We start from the raw sequence: 21204 nt of genomic DNA on the forward strand, positions 1-21204 counted from the left end.
AAAATTTGAAGATACAGAATCTTGGGTTAACTGAGTTTCTTGTTCTGTATTCCTTACATTTCATAACAGATGCAAGGAAAGTTTAATTTTTCAACAAAGGCTGGCAAATAACTGAATATTTTTATAGTGAATCATCCAAAGTGCTTGTTTACAATTTCTTCAGAATTAGTTTTTCACATATTAAGTAAAACTTACAACTTAGTGAAATTTTCATTTTCTCTGATCTAAACATTAAATGTTTCAGTGTATGAACTATGACGTAGATTATAAAAATACTCGGTACTTTTCCAAGAATAAAATTTATTCTTTCACTGATGTTTCTTCTGGGATCCCACTAAAGGTTCCAAGTTTGAAGTGATTCTTTCCTGGGTACAAAAACAGTTCACACTGCTTAACCCCTACACTGCTGATTTAAAGCTAGCTTAATAATTTAGTGCTCATCTTTTCAATCCATCTCAAATTCAATCTCATAGCTTCCTGTATACTAACTTTACAACTTGTTAGCAATGTAATATGGAGGTGGGGGGGAGGTGAAGAAAGCCATATATACCACTTGCAAAATGTTATTTTTCTCTCAACCACAAGTACCTTGTGCTCAAACAATGCCCCCCCCCATTATTATTAATATAAAATAATTTAAAAATATCTTCAGTTGCCCATAAAAAAATCCACTGCAATATTGTGAACTGGAGATGAAGGGTAGGTGATTGGGGAAGAAAAATCATATCCTCTTAGGAGTGCAGTACTAATAGAATTAACCATTCGTGTAATAAAAAGGCTACAACTATATTCTAATATGAATCACACCAGCACTACAATTACAAAGCACGCGATCTAGCAGCTAAATTCTAGAAAAAAGTAAAATAAAAGCAAAATATATTGATTAGTACCTCAAGCAATGGGAAGATGGTAGCATTAAAGCTTTGTTATGCATTAATTGATTTACTCTTTTGGATGAGGCTTTGGGTATTAAACGAGCTAATTTTTTTGTCAGTATTTGTATGGGTAAATTTTAATAGACTGGTCAAGTACTAGATGTGTTTAATTTTTGCTATAGATTATGTTTGGTAATTACTTTTCAATAACTTAATAGTAGTGAAAATGACAAACATCTTATAATGTGGACTGATAACAAAAAGAAAACAAATTTCTTAGCTCATGAAGTTTTATCATCCATCGACAAAATTTTTGATCCTATCTATAAAGGCTAATCCATTTCCACCAACCAAAAGTTACTGACCTAGCACGCCAGAAGGGCCTGTTACTGTGCTGTATAAATAAGGTTAAATCAGTTGAAATTACCTTTCAGCTGGTCTGCCACCACACTTTGTGTGCCAACCCTTTCCATCACTTTTCCATCCTCTTTCAGGTAACGTTCGTCCAAGTACTTGGCTGTAATCTCAGAAAGGTGGACTTTACCGGCCACCCCGAGTTGTTCCATCAAGTTGGCCAAGTTCACGTCGTTGGACCAAACGTCAAACTTGAAACGTTTCATTCCTAAAATGCCACAGAGAACGGTGCCCGTGTGCACCCCGACCCTCATGTTGACCATCTCTCTTTTCTCTTGGCAGAATTGCTCGATGGCCTGAATCATCCCCAACCCCATCTCAATGCAATAGTACGCGTGATCGGTGCGGGGCTCGGGGCAGCCAGCAACGCAGTAGTAGCAGTCCCCCAAGGTGCTAATCTTCTCGCATCCCGTGCCTTCGCAAAGGCGGTCAAAGCGTCCGAACAGGTCATTAAGGAGGCCGACAAGCAGGTGGGCCGACTTATTGGCGCTCATCTTGGTGAAGCCCACAATGTCGGCGAAGAGTATGCTGACGGGTTCCATGCGCTGCATGGTGAAGGGCCTGAAGATTAGGTGCGCCCTTTGGATTGAGGTCTTCTTCTTCTTGCTCTTCGGGCTGGATGTCGAGTAGCGTTTGAAGGAGTTCTCGCTCTCGTCGTCCCCTTGCTTCATTAGCTCGTCTGCCACCATCCTTGGCATCACCGAGTGAATCATGCGCTCCTTCAGGGCTTTCTCCACCTCCAGGTCCTTGCCGTGCATAATGGACTGGCCCACCTTGAGGAAGGTGGTGCGGGAGCGCACCTGCGACATGGTGAACAGGTGGATGCCCACGGCATGCACACAGGCGTGGAGGAAGAACTTAGCCAGGGCCTCGAGCACCAGAGGTTGGGAGCCCGGGCCCCGCCGCCACTCGGCGCTGCCCAGGTGATAACCCAACAGTTCGAAGAGCAGCGAGTAGGAGACGCCGAAGAGGAAGCAGAGGTAGAGGGGCAGCGGCATGACGGTGTAAAGCAGCAGTAACACCTCCACCGAGATCGAGAAGCTCCCCACCGGCGACAGGTGGGTCCAACAGGAAGCCGGAGTCCAGCTCTCGTTCCAGCCGCAGGCGCTGCCGCCCCAGCCCCCGCCTTGGAAACGGGTGGCCAGCGACAAGGCGAAGACCAGCAGTATGAAGAGCAGCGAGATGCGGACATAGTGGCGGGAGTACAGGCCGCTGAAGGTGACCGCCAACAAGCCGGCGCAGCACAACATGAAGAGCAGGGTGGGCGCCAGGAAAGCGGCGGCCAGGCCGCGGGCCGCCTCCTTCACCACGCAGCCGAAGTAGATGGCCCAGAGCAGCGCGGCCACCATGAGGTAGAGCAGCGCGTACCTGAAGCGGCGCTGGGTCTGCGGGAAGCAGCGCTCCAGACACGCGTCCTCCAGCTTGCGGGAGTCGAAGGCGGGGTCCCACCACTTGCCCGACGCCCGCTCGAAGAGCTGCGGGAACTTGCGGCGGCGGCGGGGGCTGCGGGCCGCCCGCCTCACCGACTCGCCCGAGCTGCAGCTGGACGAAATGCTGTACTTGGTGGGCCCGGGGCCTTGGTGCTGAGGGGCAGGGGCCGCCGGCTGCTCCCCCCGCTGGCTCCCGCTCCTGATCTTGACGGCGACATGGTTGCAGTCCCCGCTGGCGTCGCAGTAAACCTCGGTGCCGCGCAGCTGCTGGGCCGCCATGGAGAGAGTCCGCGACCTGCTGCCGCCGGGGAATGTGTTGGGAGCCGGAGTGGGCGCCCCGCTGCTAACGTTGGCGTCGGGTGCTGCTGTGTGGTGTGCGGCCGCCCGCTCGCTCCATCCACCATTTCCGCCGCGGCCGGAGCTCGGGGGGCGGGGGTGAGCTGAGGCCGCCTCACATACGGGAACCCGCCACCGGAAACAAACGGCTCGCTCGCTCTCTCCCGCCCTCGCGCGCGCGCGTGCTCGTCGGATCCCAACCGCCAAATTGGAGCGTGCCCGGGCCGGGGGGTCACGTGTGGCGCAGTCGGCGGGGACTCGCGCGCGGCCGCCGCCGGAGGGGAGGGGCTGGCGCGCGCGCCACCGGAGGGGAGAGGGGGGGGCTGGTGCGTGCGCGCGTCTGGAGGAGGGGGGGTTGGCGCGCGCCACCGGAGGGGAGAGGGGGGGCTGGTGCGTGCGCGCGGCTGGAGGAGTGGAGGGGGCGGGGTTGGCGCGCGCCACCGGAGGGGAGAGGGGGCTGGCGCGCGCGCGCGCCGCCGGAGAAGGGGAGGGGCTGGCGCGCGCGTCACCGGAGGGGAGGGGGGCCTGGTGCGCGCGCGGCTGGAGGAGTAGGGGAGGGGCTGGCGCGCGCCCCGGAGGGGAGGGGGGGCTGGCGCGCGCGCCGCCGAGGAGGTGGAGCTTTATCGGAATTGCCCTCGGGGAGGGAGGCTCTCAGCACCATCGGGATGGGAGACGCAAACTGGCGCTGGGTTAGTTGTGAGGTAATTGGCGGAGCAAATGTTGAGGAGTTTTAACAGTGGAAGATTCCCTCATCCGCAGCGCACCTGAGAGGGTATGGATGCTGATTCACTCGCGTCTTTTGAAAAGGATTTGGATAAATACTTGAAGGGAATCGTTTTTCAGGACTCTGCGTAGTGAGCAGGGTTGGGTCTCATTTGATAGCTCTACCTGGCATTGGTACAGTGGACCGAAAGGGCCTCCTCCTGTCCCGAATGTAATGATATCCTGCGTCTTGTGGTCAAGATAATCAGTCACTCCCCTTCCTCCTCCTTCTCGACCTCTCTGCAGTTTGACTATGCCAACCTCTCCACAGTTGTCCAGATAACACTTGCTGATTTCATTCTTATTTATCCACTGCAAGCTTTCCTTCTTGTATCCATCCCCTCCCATTTCTCATCTACGTGCTGTCCTTCAGCAACATCACCAGAACACACGGCATCTGTTTCCTCATGTACACTGATAACACCAAGATTTGCTTCATCACCACCTCTCTTGACCTATCCACTATCTCTAAATTGGCAGACTGTTTGTCCAATACAGCAGTGGATGAAAATATTTTCTCTATCTAAACACAGGAAATACTGAAATCATTGTCTGATCCCTGTCATAAACTCTTCTTTAAACACCAGTCACATCCCACTTCTGGCAATTGTCGATTCTGAACAAGTCAATTTGCAACATCTGTCATTTGTGTCCGTCTTCAGAGAAGAAGAGACATAATCTGGAAATCATGGAGGATCATAGGTCTAGAGCAAAAGATGAGCTCAAATGAAATTTTTTTTTTAAAAAGGACAAATCTGGAAAATTGAGATAAAAATACTGGAAATGCTCAACAGATCGGACAAAACCTATACATTTAATACTTCAGGTCCGGTATCCTTCATCACAAATTGGAAAGAGAGAAAATAAGTTAGCTTGAGGTAGCACAGAAGGTGGGGGAGGAGAATGGATTGAACAAATGGAATATCTCTGATAAAGTGAGATTAAAGAGCAGAAAGGAATTAGCATTAGTAAACAAAAAGTCTTGGAGAAATGAATAGGATTGATTATACCCCAGGAGCTGATGACCTGCACCCAAGATGTTGGAGTTGGTGTGTTGTATTTGGATTTATTGAGGCCTTCAATAAGATCCAAGAGATTATTGAACAAAATTTGACTGCATGGTGTTTGGGGATTGGGATGAGAATGGATTGAGAACTGGTTAATGGGAAGAAAACAGAATAAGAATAAATGTCATTTTCAGGTTGGGAGGCTGTACCTAGTGCTTGCTGCAGGGATTTGTGCTGAGCTCTACTGTTCCCAGTCTATATTAATGATTCAGATGATAGGATCAAGTGTAATGTATCTGTTTGTTGATAATACAAAGCTCAGTGGAATATAAGGAGGATTCAGAAAGGCTTGGGTGATATAGATAGATTAAGTGACTGGGCAAGACCATGACTAGTGGAATATAATGTGGAAAAAGGTGAGGTAATTTATTTTGGGTGGGGGGGGGGGTGGTGGTGGAAAGCATGGAGTGTCTGAGTAGTGAAGGTTGAAAGGTATTAATGTTCGGAGAAATCCGGGTGGCCTTTCACATGAATCACTGATATGCAGATACAACAAGAATTGATGGCAGTGATATGTCACAAGGTCCATAAGAAATACAATAAAATCAAGGCTGATCTTCTACTTTAGCACCACTATCTTGCACCAACCCTATATCCCTCAATTTCCTTAATGTCTAAAAATCTATCGATCTTTGCCTTGAATATACTGAATGACCGAGCCTCAACAGCCCACTTGCACAGAGAATTCCAAAGATACACTGTACTCTGAGTAACAAAATGCCTTCTCATTTCTGTCCTGAATGGCTGGCCCTTAATTCTGAGACCATATTTTGACCTTTATTACAAGAGGGTTTGAGTCCAAGACTGAAGATATCTTGCTCCAATTATATAGAGCCCTGGTGAGATTGCATCTGGAATAACTCGTATAGATCTAGTCTCCCTATCTACAGAAGGATACATTTGCATTAGAGGGTGTGCAGTGGGGAATTGGCACATTGATTCCCAGAATTGTGGATTTGTTATATGAGAAGAGATTAGGTAGATTTTCCAGAATTTAGAAGAATGAGGTGATATCATATCTTGACATATACAAAATTCTTATGGGGCATGTCCAAGTAAGTGCAGAGCTTATATTTTCCCTGGATTGTCTGGAACTGGGGATATGGTCTCAGAATTAAGGGCACTAGACAACAGCAAAACATGCTTCAGGCTGCTGTTTATCGATTACAGCTCGGCATTCCCAAACACCATCATTCCCTCAGAACTAATCAACAAGCTTCAAAACCTGGACCTTTGTACCTCCCTCTGCAACTGCATCCTCAGCTTCCTTATCAGGAGACCACAGCCAGTGTGGATTGGTGACAATATCTCCTCCTCACTGACAATCCACACAGGTGCACCTCAAGGATGCATGCTTAGCCCACCGCTGTACTCTCTCTACACTCATGACTGTATGGCTAGGCACAGTTAAAACACCATCTATAAATTTTGCCGATGATACAACTGTTGTTGACAGAATCTCAGATGGCGACAAGGAGGCGTACAGGAGTGAGATTGATCGACTGGTGTAGTAGTGTCGCAACAACAACCTTGCACTCAACATCAGCAAGACTAAGGAATTGATTGTGGACTTCAGGAAGGGGAAGTCAGGAGAATACACACCAGTTTTCATTGAGGAGTCAGTGATGGAAAGATAAGACGATATCTTTATTAGTCACATGTACATCAAAACACACAATGAAATGCACCTTTTGCATAAAGTGTTTTGGGGGCAGCCCGCAAGTGTCGACATGCTTCCGGCGCCAATATAGCATGCCCATGACTTCTTAACCCGTATGTCTTTGGAATGTGGGAGGAAACCAGACACAGGGAGAATGTACAAACTCCTTACAGAAAGTGACCGGAATTGAACCCAGGTCACTGGCACTGTAATAGCGTTACACTAACCGCTACATTCAAGTTCCTGGGTGTCAACATCTCAGAGGATCTATCTTGGCCCCAACATATTGATGCAATCACGAAGAAGGCACGCCAGTGGCACTACTTTGTTAGGAGTTTGAAGAGATTTGGTATGTTACCAAAAACTCTTGCAAATTTCTATAGATGTACGGTGGAGAGGATTCTGGTTGCATCACAGCCTGGTATGGAGGCTCCAATGTGCGAGATCGAAAGAGGCTGCAGAGGGTTGTAGACTCAGCCAACTCCATCAAGGGCACAACACTCCCCGCCATAAAGGACACCTTCAAGAGATGGTGCCTCAAGAAGGCGGCATTCATCATTAATGATCCTCACCACCCGGGACATGCCTTGTTCATGTTGATACCATCGGGGAGGAGGTACAGGAGCCTGCAGACCCACGCTCAACATTTTAGGAACAGCTTCTTCCCCTCCACCATCAGATTTCTGAATGGCCCATGAACGCTACCTCGTTATTCCTCTTTTGAACTATTTATTTATTTATGTAACTTATAGTAATTTTTATGTCTTGCACCGCACTGCTGCCACAAAACAACAAATTTCACAACATATGTCAGTGATAATAGACCTGATTCTGATTTATTTACTCCAGCACTGATAGCCATGCCTTCAGGTGCCAAGGCTTTAGGCTCTGCCGGTACCTCCCAAAGTATCTCGGCCTCATATCTCTCTTTCTTCTCTAAAGACGTTTCTCTAATTCTGTCTCATTGGCAAAGCTTTTAGTTGTTTGTCTCAATATCTTGTTGCTTGGTGTCACATTTTGTTTGATTAATGGTCTTGTGAATTTCCATTTTGTATGTTGCTATATTAAAGGCACTATATAGGTTCAAATTCTTGTTATTGTTATGAATCTACAGTGACTACCACTTAAGTCCATTATTTAATGTGGTACTAATTGCCTAATGGGAGTCTAGAACTTGATGTGGTACCATTGGTTCAGTACAAGGAAGGTATATCACTTGGAATAGTTTGGTTGGTTGGCTGAATACCTTTTGTTTTGGGCTGGTTCTTTGCTATCACAAGTCAGGTCCAAATCTGTGGCCCTGTTCTCTGCAAATGATTTCCCACTTAGATGCTCAAGCCACAATAATATACAATGTGCAGTTAAAGTATATCCTATGGCCTTGCATAAGAAGATAACATGCCATATTTGGAAGATTTTATCTTTGCATCTCATTTTCTTCCATGTTGCTATCTTAGCACCTAGAAGAAGCATGTATTGCCACATCGGGAAACAGTTGGGTAATAAACACGGAGTCTGCCCCTTATTTTTCATATAACTACTTGAGCAGCTGATTAAAGTTGAATGTCAACAAACACTGCTCAAAGTCCACTCAAATTTTAGGAACTTAATTAACTATTCTTGGAGTTTCTTTGTTTTACTGTATCCTGCTAAAGGATGTAGGATGACCATTGAAAAGCAAAAAAACTGCAGATGCTGGTCATCTGAAATAAAAACTGAAATCTGAAATAGAAAATGCTGAAAATATCCTCCAATCCACGCAGCAACTATGGAGAGAGAAAGATAGGTTGATGATCTTTCATCAGAACAAAGAAAATTTAGATATCAAACATATTTCAAGTAGCAGAGAAATGGCGGGGTTGGAGACTGACAGAGACTGAATATCATAAAAGGTGGTGCCGGCTGATTAAGGGCAGTAAAGGTTTGTTACGTGCAGGTATCTGTCTGCAAGATATATAAATAGAAGAGATGAATGAGGCCAAAGAGGAGAGGGAAAAAAATATTGGATCTGAAGTTAAAAAAAAGAGTGTTAGAAATACCCAACAGGTATCTGTGGAGACAGAAAATTTGAGTTAATGTTGGAGATAAAAACTTGGAGAGGTTAGTTACATGAAATTGTTGATTCCAATAGTAAGTCCTGAGGCCCGTAATGTACCCTGTTGTAACTCAAGCCAACATTGCAAGAGGCCAATGAAAGACTATGTCTTTGCAAATGCCTCATGAAAATATCTGCTTCAGTGTGGTCTACTTCTGCAATAATTCTTGGATTACACAGGTTAAAACTTGAGAGGATATTCTAGGTCCTCTCCCACCAGCGAGACGGCATTTTTGGTCATGCTCAATGTGACAGGTGGGCCAACTGAGTTGGCGTCTCTGCACCTATTAATCTGATTTAAATGGTGGTTGGGTTTGGATAATTATTGTTATGAGCATCTGATTCTCAATTTCAGTTTTATGCAAGTAAAATCTACTCAGTTCACCACTGCACTAAAGATTAACAGTTAATAATGTTAACAATTCATTTTTCAGCTTGGTTCACAAATAATTTGCGAAAGCACAAAGGGACCTGTGATATTCATATCCAGCCATCCTACCTTGCACAGTGCTTGCATCCAGCTGATGTGCAGTCTGGAAATTATGCACATGCTCAAAATGCACTATCTCCCTGAATCTGAGGAATTCCCCTGGAACATAGTGTCTTCTTCAAATTCTGTGTGAGGCCAAGGCTCTCAGGTAAAAATAGTAAAGCAACTTCTGAATCTCAAGTCCAATTATGTTGTAATGTACGACTTTAATTTTAATAGTATGTTATGACTTACTGTGGGAGAAAACCACAAATGAAAGCAGTTTTCTTGTTCTCTAATTACAGAGATGTAAATGCAGCTTTATAAAGATTTGTTTGAATGACAAAGTTTGCTAATGATTAAGCATCATGGAAAAATGTCATATTTATAACTGCTTAAAATGCAGGAAGTACAACTCATTCTCTTTTTGATTGACTGGTAGCACATCTGTGACACTGCTCACTATTTGGGAATCAGCTGTTTTAGATGAAATTGTTCAATTTTTTATCACTCACAATGAAAGAGTTGCACATTTTGATATCAGGGAAGTTATTGATTTTTCTTGTTGGTATTTGAAGATAAAATTCAATGACTGTCCAAGTTTCTTATCAAAATTGTATTTCTGATTATGTTTATCAAACTTGGCTAAGCAGTAGAAGTCTTACCCTTGAATCAGAAGGTCATGAGTTTAAATTGCACTCCAGAGAATTGAGGAGATAATCTAGACTGACGCTTTTGTATGGTATTGTTAGAGCTATTATCTTTTGCATGTTACATTGAACATGGTTCATAACTGCTCCATCAGGAGACCGTAAAAATTCTGTGGCACTATTTTGAGAAAGATCAGGGGATCTGTCTTGCTGTCTTGACCAATGTTTCTCCCTCAATACACAGATTATCACATTGCCATTTGTGGGATTGAGATAGGTATAAATTAGCTGCCACATATCCTGCAATACAAATGTACTTCATCACTTGCAGGGTACTTTGGAACATCCTAAGATTATGTAAGTTTTTATATATATGTATGTTTGTTGTCTAAATATTAATTCTTGTCTTGATATTAACTTTTTAAATCTCATCAGTTATTAAATGCCATGGTATGTATGAAGTTTGCATGCAGTATTTGGAAGTGGTTATGGTAGTTTTAGCTACAGGGAGAATGTGACTTGTGGGTTTTATAAACAGTTATGGGAATGCCAGGTTTAGGTAATGTTGTGAGGTGACCGCGGTGTGTAACTGTGGCAGAGGGGGACCTTGAGGTTTGGCAACACTCGAGAGTGGAATCTCATTCAGTGATTTCTATAGTGAAAGGAGAGCACAGTAAAATAGATAGAAAGGTGCTCATTATGGTGATCATTTTGCTGTTTTACTTAGAATAATGTGGGGGAAAAAAATCTCTCTGGTTATTTCTGATGTTGATTTCCTTGACAGAGATGCAGGCTGAGGATCTAGCCAAATGAGATCAACCTCTTTAAAATTAATTCCAATCGTTTCCAATTATTGGGACTTCATTATGGTAGGGACCATGTCTTGCCCTTAAAGTGTACCAATTATTTTGTTCATTAAGGTTCAGACTTTGTCACCACAATTCTTTTCCATAGTATTTTGCCAACCATCGAGTCAACCACAGTGTTTGAAAATAGTGGATTTGTGTCTTATTCCAAAGACTTCAAGACAAATAAATATCTAGATAGAAGATGCTGGATATATTCAGCAGGTCAAGCAGCATTGTGGAAGTAGAAACAGAGTTAATGTTTATGGCTGATGACCCTTCGCTGGAACTGGGAAAGGGAGAAAACAAGTCTGTTTAAAATTACAAAGGGGGGGGGGGGGGGGGGATGGATGGATAGGACAAAGAGGTTAGACTGGTGATTCGATGCCTGACCTGCTCAGTGTTTCCAATATTTTCTGTACGTATTTCAGATTTACAGCATATGCTGTTCTTGATTTTCAGATAAAAATCTAGATTGACATTGGTGCTATCCTATGGCAGTACCACATTGGCATAGGTGCCATCTTTGGATAATGCTTCATTGGCTCTCTTTAGTGGATATAAAAAGAACCCTGGCAATATATCCCTGGTGTAATGGCAAACAACTGTCACATAATCAGTCAGAAAAAAGCACAGGTTTTCACGTCATTATCCAGTTGTTGGTTTTATGATTTTGCTTTGTGCCAGTTGGCTGCCACGTTCCCCACATTAACCCAGTTATACTTAAACGCCTACATCGCCGCAAAGCAATTTGGGACTGAACCCTTTGAAAGATGCTATATAAATGCAAGTATTTCGTATTTTCTTTATCTGATTTCATCCTTCTGGTTTCACACTTTCAAAACAGGGAGCATACTGTTAAAGTCAACCTTGTATTTGCCCAGAGTTCATATGAAGGTACATTCGAGCAGCTGCCCATCTATAACAATCGGTCATGGGAGTCTGACTAGATGTTTCTTCTTTCTAGACCAGCTCAAGTAACCAAGTTAATAGATCAATGGACTAAACCAGACCTGAAATAGACCTTCTGGTTTGTATGAGTTGATCTCACACCACATGATGGATTTATTCACTATCTTATCAATGAATCCTGAAGATCATAACTGGTTGCATTTATGGTCTTGTTTGCATCTACTGTATGCTCTACTCTCTCTACACTCATGACTGTGTGGCTATGCACAGCTCAAACCCCATCTATAAATTTGCTGATGGCACCACAGTTGTTGGCAGAATCTCAGATGGTGACGAGGAGGCATATAGGAGTGAGATAGATCAGCTGGTTGAGTGGTGTCGCAACAACAACCTCACACTCAATGTCAGCAAGACCAAGGAATTGATTGTGGACTTCAGGAAGGGGAAGTCAGGAGAATACACACCAGTCCTCATTGAGGGGTCAGCAGTGGAAAGGGTGAGCAGCTTTAAGTTCCTGGGCATCAACATCTCAGAGGATCTACCTTGGGCCCAACACATTGATGCAATCAAGGAGAAGGCATGCCAGCAGCTCTACTTCATTAGGAGTTTGAGAAGATTTGGTATGTTACCAAAAGCTATTGCAAGTTTCTACAGATGTATGATGGAGAGCATTCTGACTGGTTGCATCACCGCCTGGTATGGAGGCTCCGATGCGCAGGATCGAAAGAGGCTGCAGAGGGTTGTAGACTCAGCCAGCTCCATCACGGGCACAACCCTCCCCACCATTGAGGACATCTTCAAGAGGCGTTGCCTCAAGGAGGCGGCATCCATCATTAAGGACCCTCACCACCCGGGACATGCCCTCTTCACGTTACTACCGTTGGGGAAGAGGTGCAGGAACTTGAAGACCCACACTCAATGTTTTAGGTACAGCTTCTTCCCCTCCGCCATCAGATTTCTGAATGGTCCATGAACACTACCTCGTTATTCCTCTTTTGCACTATTTATTTATTTATGTAACTTATAGTAAATTTTATGTCTTGCACTTCACTGCTGCTGCAAAACAACAAATTTCACAACACAGGTCAGTGATAATAAACCTGATTCTGATCTTCTACCAGAAATTTGATATCTAGAAATAGGACAGACAGGAAGTTCAGAGGAGATACAGTGAGACAGGAAGTTCACACTGTCACTCCTCTTATTCCAACATTACCAGTGAATCTTCTGTGGCATTCTTCAAAGGTAGGAACTATTTAAGAGAAGAAATGCTGTCATACTCTTGCCTTATCCTATAAACCAAGCCTTGGGCAATTCATTGCCGGGGGATTGTTCCTGGCAGCACACACCAAGTAGCTGGAGCAAATGTCTTCATTTAAATATGATGGGATGCACCCGTGCATGTTCATTCCGAAGGCCCTTGAGTACTATAATGAATCGCCATTCTGTGGGATGGCACTAAGCAGAGTTCCAGAGTAAATTGTAACAAATGTGTCCCACAATAGCTAAAATTGCAATAAAACCACTTTAGTTATTCTTAGTACAAATAATATGCTCAAAAATAGTAATGTTCTCTTTACATAAAGATTGATCATTTTCAAAGTTTATTCAATAAGTTCGTACAATAAATCATCAGCAACAATAGATTTGCAATCTTTGGTCCTTTGTAGAAGCCCCTTAGCTCAACAGGCCAGAAGGAATGCAGAACAATTCATTATTGCCTAATATCTGTTCCCACACCTTTCCATATCTGTGACGTGCTTAGGAATGTTTTGCAAAATCATACATGCTTTGTCTTCAAGAAGTTTTTGTTCCTGTTCAGGGTGTCATTGTCACACTGAAGGGAAGCCTGGCGGAATGGCAGCAACCAATATTCCAGTTCCTTCTATTTTTTACCTTTGTTCACTTCTCGCTGCCTTGGGAAAATAGCCAACATCATAAAAGACCCCTTCCATCCCAGTCAATCTCTCTTCTCTCCCTTCTAAGAGCTTGAATGTGTACCACCAGGCTCAAAGACAGCTTCTATCTCACTGTTATAAGTCTCTTGAATGGACCTCTTATATGATAAAGATGAACTTTTGATATCTCAGTCTACCTCATCATGGCCCTTGGACCTTAATTGTCTACCTACACTACACTTTTTCTGTAAATGTAACACTATATTCTGCATTCTGTTATTGTTTTTCCTTCTGTACTACCTTGATGTACTTATGTATGGGATGATCGGTCCGGATGGCAGGCAAACAAAGCTTTTCACTGCATTTTGGTACATGTGACAATAATAAACCAGCTACCATTTACCAATTAATTATCTTTTTCCACTACATTTGATGCTGTATTGATAACAAGGCCACAGGCACTGTTCATACAGGCAAGCAGAGGGACAAATGTACTTTGGTGTTCCAAGTCCAAGAATCCCTGGGGTGGCAGCATATTTAGATTGGGTGGTGAAAAAAGCATATGAGATACTTGCCTTCATTGGCCAGGGCATAGAATATAAAAGTAGGGAGATCTTGATATATTTTTATAAACATTGGTTAGGACACAGCTGGAATATCGTGTGCAGTTCTGGTCATCACAGTATAGGAAGGATATGATTGCGCTGGAGAAGAAATTTACCAAGATGTTGCCTGGAATGATATGAGGAGAGAGAAAACACCTGATAGAGGTATACAAAATTATGAGAGGCACAAATGGTGTAGATGGGAAGGAACTTTTCCACAAAGCAGAAGTATCTAAGACCAGAGGGCAGAGGTTTAAGCTGAGGAAGAATTTTTTCCACTCAGAGGATGGTTGATATCTGGAACACACAGCCTAAGAAGCATTTGAATGGCCAAGGCATGCTAGGCTACAGAGCTTGTGCTGGTAAATGAGATTAGAATAGATAGGTACATGATGGTCAGGACAGATAGAGTGGACTGAAGAACCTGTTTCTCTGCTGTTTGACTCAATGATTTTATGACAGACCCTCTCCAGTGAAAGATGGAAACGTATTGAAAATTAATGCCAGGTTATACTATTGCAAGTTAACTCCCTTTATGCAACTAATTTTACCTTTTACTAGTTGGGTCAAACATTTTTTCACAGGGATTTACATGAATTAGGACACAAGACTGCAGATGCCTGAATCTGGAACAAAAATAAACTGCTGGACCAATGCAGGGAGTTGACCTGAAACATCAACAGTTCCTCTCTCCTGCAGATGCTGCTTTACCCACTGAATTCCTCCAGCAGTTTATCTTTGAACAGTAGTTTGATGGGCCGAATAGCCTAATTCTGTTATGTCTTATGGTCTTAAACTCTGGCCCTCATCTGACACGTGGAACATCATTGTGCCCACTTACTGAAATTTGCAGGTTTTTGTCTTTTGGTCCTATAGTGCCACCTGTTGATGATTTAGCATAAACACAGCTGGTTCCACATGGCAAGGTGGGTACCATGGAAGGAAGTAAAGCAAATGCAGAATATAAACCATTTCTGCAGTGCCTTTCAGAGTATATATCAGCCTTTTTGCAGCCTGTCAAATACTTTTGAGGTGTAATGTCTATTGTAAGCTAGAAAGTGCAAGAGTCAATTTGCACACATCTCCCACAAACTGCGATGTGGTAATGATGAGGTGGTCTGTTTTAGAAATGTTAATTGAAAAATGAATACTGGAGAGGACTTCATGGATAAATTCTCCTGCTCTTTATTGAAATAGTGTCATGTAATCTTTTGTATCTACCTGAGAGAGCAAACCAGTTCTTAGTTTAATGTCTTACCTGAAAAACTGTGCCTCCAAATATGAGCCTAAATTTATGTACGTAGTTCACTGGCATTAATCTGGAAACTCCTGACTTAAATGTGTGTGTTACTAAATGAGCTACATTTGACAGTGTGTCCAGGGCTTTAAATGACTCGTCTGCTTTTAAAATCATCCAATAGTCAATCAGGCAGCTAACTCCTCAGGAATTCCAGTCTTTTCAGATTATTATGTTGCCCAGAGCATAAAAAGAGTTATCATGCTTCAAAGAGAAAATTCGTTCTTTCTAAAGAATTATTGTTGGACACAAAAATGCCCTTAAAATTTCTAGCATGTTTTCTGTAATGGCTGAGAATTGAGTTTCTTCCCCATTTCTTATTTAGTGCTTTTAACATCGCAAACTACAAGGTGCTTCACTGGAATGATATTTGACACCAAATAGCATTCAAGACATCTGGCTAACAGAATTCTTAAAAAGCATTTTAAGGAAAGAAAAGCATATGGATAAAAATTCAGTTTGGGGTGTTAGCAGCTGGTTGCACAGCCAGCAATGGTGAATCTATTAAAATTGACAATATTCAAGAGGCTGAAATATGAGGAACACAAAATAATGGTGAGAATTTTGGGGAACAATGTGATAACATCTGGGTGATGTAATCTGGATGTGAACTGGTTTGGATTGACATCACATTTATTGAAGGTGGAAGGCAGGAGTCCAGGCAGGAGTGAATTGAAATAACAAAGGCATGGTAGAGGGTTTGAGAGGAAATCATTAGCAAGTTTGCTGATGACACGAAAATTGGTGGAGTCATAGATTGTGAAGAATGTTGTCTAAGAATACAGAGGGAGATAGATCATCTGGAAAGTTGGGCGGAGCAGTGGCAGCTGGAATTTAATCCAGCCAAGTGAGAGATAATGTATTTTGGGATGTCAAAAACTGGCTGGACATATAGAGTAAATGGCAGGGACCTTAGGAATGCTGATGTACAGAGAAACCTTGTAAGTTAATAGTTCCCTGAAAATGGTGACAGTTAGATAGGCAAGTGAAGAAGGCATTTGGCTTGTTTGCCTTCATAGGTCAGGATTGAGTGTAAGAATTGGGATGTCATGTTACAGCTGTACAAAACGTTGGTTAGGTGCACTTGAAGTATTCTGTACAGTTCTGGTTGCCACACTGCAGGAAGGATGTGTTTGTATTGGAAAGAAGAGGTTCACCAGGATGCAGCCTGGAATGGAGGGCTCTAGTTACAAAGAGAAATTGATTAGGCTGGGTTTGTTCTCACTGGAACTTATGAGACTGAGGGGTGACCTTATAGAGGTTTATAAGGTTATGAAGGGCATAGATAGGGTAAGTAGTCTTTTTCCCAAGGAACGGGAGTCTAAAACTAAAGGACACATGTTTAAGATGAGGGGGGAGAAATTTAATGGAGATTGGAGGGTGGTGGTTATATGAAATGAGCTGCCAAATGAGGCAGAGGCAGATACGATTAAAATATTTAAAAGGCATTTGGACAGGTACTTTGTTAAGAGGGGTACAGGCAAATGGGATTAGCGTAGATAGACAACATGGATGTCTGACTGATCGGCTCATTTCGGTCCTGTCCAGCTCTACAACTCATGACCTTTGTTAGCCTCTGTCAGTTGCTGCCAATAAGTGCATAAGAACAGCTCAGGTATGTCTAGCCTTTCTTCCCTTTGTGAAAGCCCTGTCGCATCCACCAGTGGAATGTTGGAGATCTGACAGTCAGTTGTAGGGGCAATATTAAAAATATCTACTTAAAGGCAGTATAAATCCCAACATATATTAGTAAAAATGGCAAGCATTTCCTGTTCACAAATTTTACCTAATTTTGAATCATAATTTTGTATGTCAGCATTTAACATTGAAACTGCCTCTTTCAATATCAGTCGGAGAATTATATCTCACTATGTCAAGTTTTCCACTTCATGTTGCAGAGTGATTGGTGATAAAGTATCTTGGATGGGCTCTTGCATATTTTCATTTATATTGAGGAGCGGTAATGCTGCAGTGCACGTGGGTTGTTGTAATGAGTGAAGTTCATCAAGAGGTTTTAAATCCCCTTCATTTTAATGTTAATTCCTCATTCTGGTTTCTTTGGGTATTGTTGTAGAAATTATGCAGTAGCCTCTTAAAATACTAACGTAACTTTGGCAAATGATCAGTGCAATCCTGTTTTATTGATCTCTTGCCAGAATTAAATGGGGGAAAACCCATGCAAATTCAGACACGTGTAAAAGGATCGTTTTCTACATATTCTTCTCTCTCTGAGACAAACTCACAGGTCCTTCTTCCCTCTGCTACTTATACCATTCTGGCAATTCAGGTGCTATGAAACTAGACATACAGGATAGTACAGTGATGATCACAAACCTGAATTTACCTCACCCACTCAGGGAAATTAAGATGCTTGTGGTATTTCAAACAATTGCTCCAGCTGAGATCAGTGGTCTAATGTGAATTGAACCTTTTACAACTCGTAGCACATTTAGCAACTAAAGTATCAGTTCAAAGATTTTATTTATAATTAATTTTTTAAAGTTTCCTGGCATATCCCCAAGCAGTTCCTCATGGATTAAGGACTGGAGTCTTTTGTTTAAAAAAAAATGTATTTTTTGTAATCATATAGAACAAAATACATTCTCAACAAACTTTGCAAAAGTGAGTCAATGAAGTAGAAATTTCCAGAAGAATCAGGAAATGTGGCACATACAAGAAAAAGAAGTTTTTAGTTCTCAATAAAGAAACATTTATAGTAAGCCTGCTGCCTTCGGGACTTCAAAGGAAGTGATTGATGCAATGAAATAAAGTTGGACAGATTAAGAGTGCAAGAACATTTTAGACACTCAGAAGAACCAAGAACAAAGTGAGGTGTTTGAAAATTAGCTTTATTAGAAGGGCCTATTTAGTTTACAAATCAAAGTAAACTGGTCTGTGATTTATTCCATACCTCTGGAGCGAAATACAAAAATTCAGAGTTTAATTTTAGGATATTTCCAAACTTTCTGAGTTTAAGCTTTAACTCTAATGTAATCCAGCAACAAAATATAAAAGATGAATTCCAAAATTCAGGTTCAACCCAATGAAAATGTCCTTCAAGCTATGTTAAATCCTAAAAAGTAAGAAGGTTCCACCAGCTAGCCATATATGGTTACATTCGGTTGCCTCTTCACTATCAAGAGGTTCCTTCATTCATTCAGCTTATTGCCTGCTGTCCTAGTAAGCCTGCTGTTTTCAAATTCCATAAGTATGTTTATTTTTGACCAAAAGAAAGAATATAGTTTCTTATCCCCAACTTTATCAAACCTTTTGATATTAATTCAGAAAAAGGTAAAAGACAGAATCTGAAAGCCTAGACGAAAGGGCTAGTTTTACAAATATTCCTTCCTAACAATTTTCTATCCATTAAACTTATGGAAATATCCACAGTGTCCCAATATGTTTCCAATTGTCAACACTCCTTGCAAGCACCATGTAGTTATGTAATCAACTCCAGGATATTGATTGTCTGGGTTTTGTGCCTCTAGATTTGGGTATTCTCCAGAGAGCGAGGAATCCACACTACACAGGAAACACCGGGTTTCCCTGTGAAATAGTTGCCAAAGCACAGACCTTTCACAGGTTACAAAGAGCCATTGCTGTGCAGATCTCTCTCTCTCTCTCTCTCTCTCTCTCTCTCTCTCTCTGAACAATTCTAATGGCTGTAGTCACTCACCTAACCCTATAAGACCAATAATATCAAATATTCCACACATCTCGCTCTCCATCCCTAGAAGATGCCATGGAGTCTTGTGTAGTGGGACATGATTAGTTACACTCTACTGCCACAAAGTCCTAAGACCATCTGCTTAGTACTGTGCCAAAGGTCAGCTTCAAATCTCTGGAGTGGGACTAATCTCAGAACCTGCTGACCCAGAGGTGAAAGTGCTGCCAATTACACCATGGCTAACCATAAATCTGACCATCGATTACATTGTATAGTGTCACTTCACCAAGAAAGGCCTATCATATACTGCACTCCTTGGAAAATCATAGAATCATACAGCTTGGAAACAGGCCATTTGGCCCAACTGTTCTATACTGACCCGTGGGCACCCTTTTGTATTAATCCCATTGCCCAGCACTTGGTCCATAGCGCACTATGCCTCAGCGATTCAAGTGCTCAACTAAACACTTCTTAAATGCTGTCAGCGACCCAGCTTCAACCACTGTCTCAGACAATGCATTCCGGGTACTTAGCACTCACTCGGTCAAGAAGGTCCCCCTTGTCTCCCCTCTAAATCTCTTCTCTCGTGCCCTAAATCTATGTCCTCTAGTCTTACCTACCTCTGATATGGAGAAAAGTTTCCTGCAGTCTACCCTATCTATACCCCTCATAATCTTATATACAGTTAAATGAGCCATTTAAACTGGCCAGCTATCAAGCTGTGTTCTATGACCTTTAGTATTTTGGGATATAGCTGACAATGAATAATGCATTAAGTCAAACTATTTTTATTCACTTGGCTAAAGGTAAAGATTTCTGTGTGGGTGAGGATCAATTTCCTCCAATGCAGTTTCCAATTAAATAGAAAGGAAACCCTTTTAGATGAAATTATTAAATATTGTTCAATCATTTTGCACATTTATTTCATATCTTCTTGCTTTTATTTTATAGATTATCAAAGGCCCACTCTTTCACTAGTTGTCTCATTAGCTCTTCTCTTTCCCTATTAGCACACACACTTAGACTGTAAACTGCTGAACTGATTGGAGGAATTTATTGATTTCAGTATCCTGTTAGAAATGTATTAAAATGGAGGTGGAGTGGGACTTCCACCTGAAGACACAGATAGTTATTTTTATGAATTTTACATGGATGGGTCTAGAAACAGAGGGCAAAATACAAAAGAAGGCATTTAAAAAGGACAGATGAAGAACAAACAGAAGTGATAAAGCCATGTATTATCTAGAAGTAAACATCATTTTGGCTGTGCTATTAAATAAGTCTGAAACGTTTATGGATGCGGGATGCACACCTTTCACTCTAAAATTGCCTTTCCTTTAAATACCTCCTAAGTGGTTATTGCATTCTGATCTGAAAGACTTTACATCTCAAAGAAAGTGTGTTGAAGAAATGTGTTCCAGAGATGTAAGTGCAAAATGATCATATGATGTCAAAACAGCATGGTATTGTGTTCCTAGAAAAACTCCCATTTGAGGTGACTAATGAGTCCCTATCACAAGAACAATTTATAAATGATGTATCCATCTGTATGTCTGTTGCACAGAAGTATGTTGAGCATCATGTAAAAGATAGTTGAAGGTAAATGGGCAAGAGAAAAGACAATTAGTTGAATAGCTTGTAAGATTATCATAATCTGTAATGGTAAAATATGTTTCATGAAACAATTTAATTTTTTCTACAGATCATGAAACAATGTGTTTTATGTTTTGTAACTAGGCCTCCTGTAACCAACAATGATTTAAAATCACTGTCCACTTTACAATTGATTTTCAAATTATACTGAGAAAATCTGTATGATTTGGCAATGGAACCAATAATATTAGTCAGTGAGATTCTCACTAGATTGCAGGACCCCTCAAAACTTTTACAACTTGTCTATCTCTTGGCAAGATCTGTGAATGGTTTGCCAATCAGGTTAAAAATGATTCATAAATATGGTATGGTGAAGAAAGGGAAACTATTTAACTGGAAGATGGTTTAGGTGAAGGTGGAGCTGCATTTTAGACAAAGCAAACAGTTCAAAGTAATGAGGAATAACTAAGGGAGAAGGAAAATGAGAAAAATACAGGAACAAATTTTAGCACCAGCAAGAACTGGGAGTCAACATGCTCCAAACATTGCAGAAATGCCATCAAAGCTCTATTCTAAACGTGCATTGTGAGACTAACCACTTGCCACATTGCAAAACAAATTAACCCTCT

At 42.1% G+C, this 21204-nt stretch overlaps 2 protein-coding genes across 3 annotated transcripts in view; one reads left to right on the forward strand and one right to left on the reverse strand.

The window, feature by feature from the left end:
- adcy9 (adenylate cyclase 9) overlaps window positions 1-3268 on the reverse strand; it is a 111829-nt gene extending 108561 nt beyond the window's left edge. For both annotated transcript variants that reach the window (XM_052022104.1, XM_052022103.1), the window contains exon 1: window positions 1303-3268. In XM_052022104.1, coding sequence (XP_051878064.1) covers window positions 1303-2998 — 1696 coding nt within the window. In that variant the 5' untranslated portion in view covers window positions 2999-3268. The remainder of the gene's footprint in view (window positions 1-1302) is intronic.
- Window positions 3269-3728: 460 nt separating this feature from the next.
- glis2b (GLIS family zinc finger 2b) overlaps window positions 3729-21204 on the forward strand; it is a 180479-nt gene continuing 163003 nt past the window's right edge. The window contains exons 1-2 of the mRNA XM_052022112.1: window positions 3729-3827; window positions 9074-9277. The gene's annotated coding sequence lies outside the window, so the exon portion shown is untranslated. The remainder of the gene's footprint in view (window positions 3828-9073; window positions 9278-21204) is intronic.

This window comes from Pristis pectinata, chromosome 8, assembly GCF_009764475.1.
Source record: "Pristis pectinata isolate sPriPec2 chromosome 8, sPriPec2.1.pri, whole genome shotgun sequence".
Lineage (NCBI taxonomy): Eukaryota > Metazoa > Chordata > Chondrichthyes > Rhinopristiformes > Pristidae > Pristis > Pristis pectinata.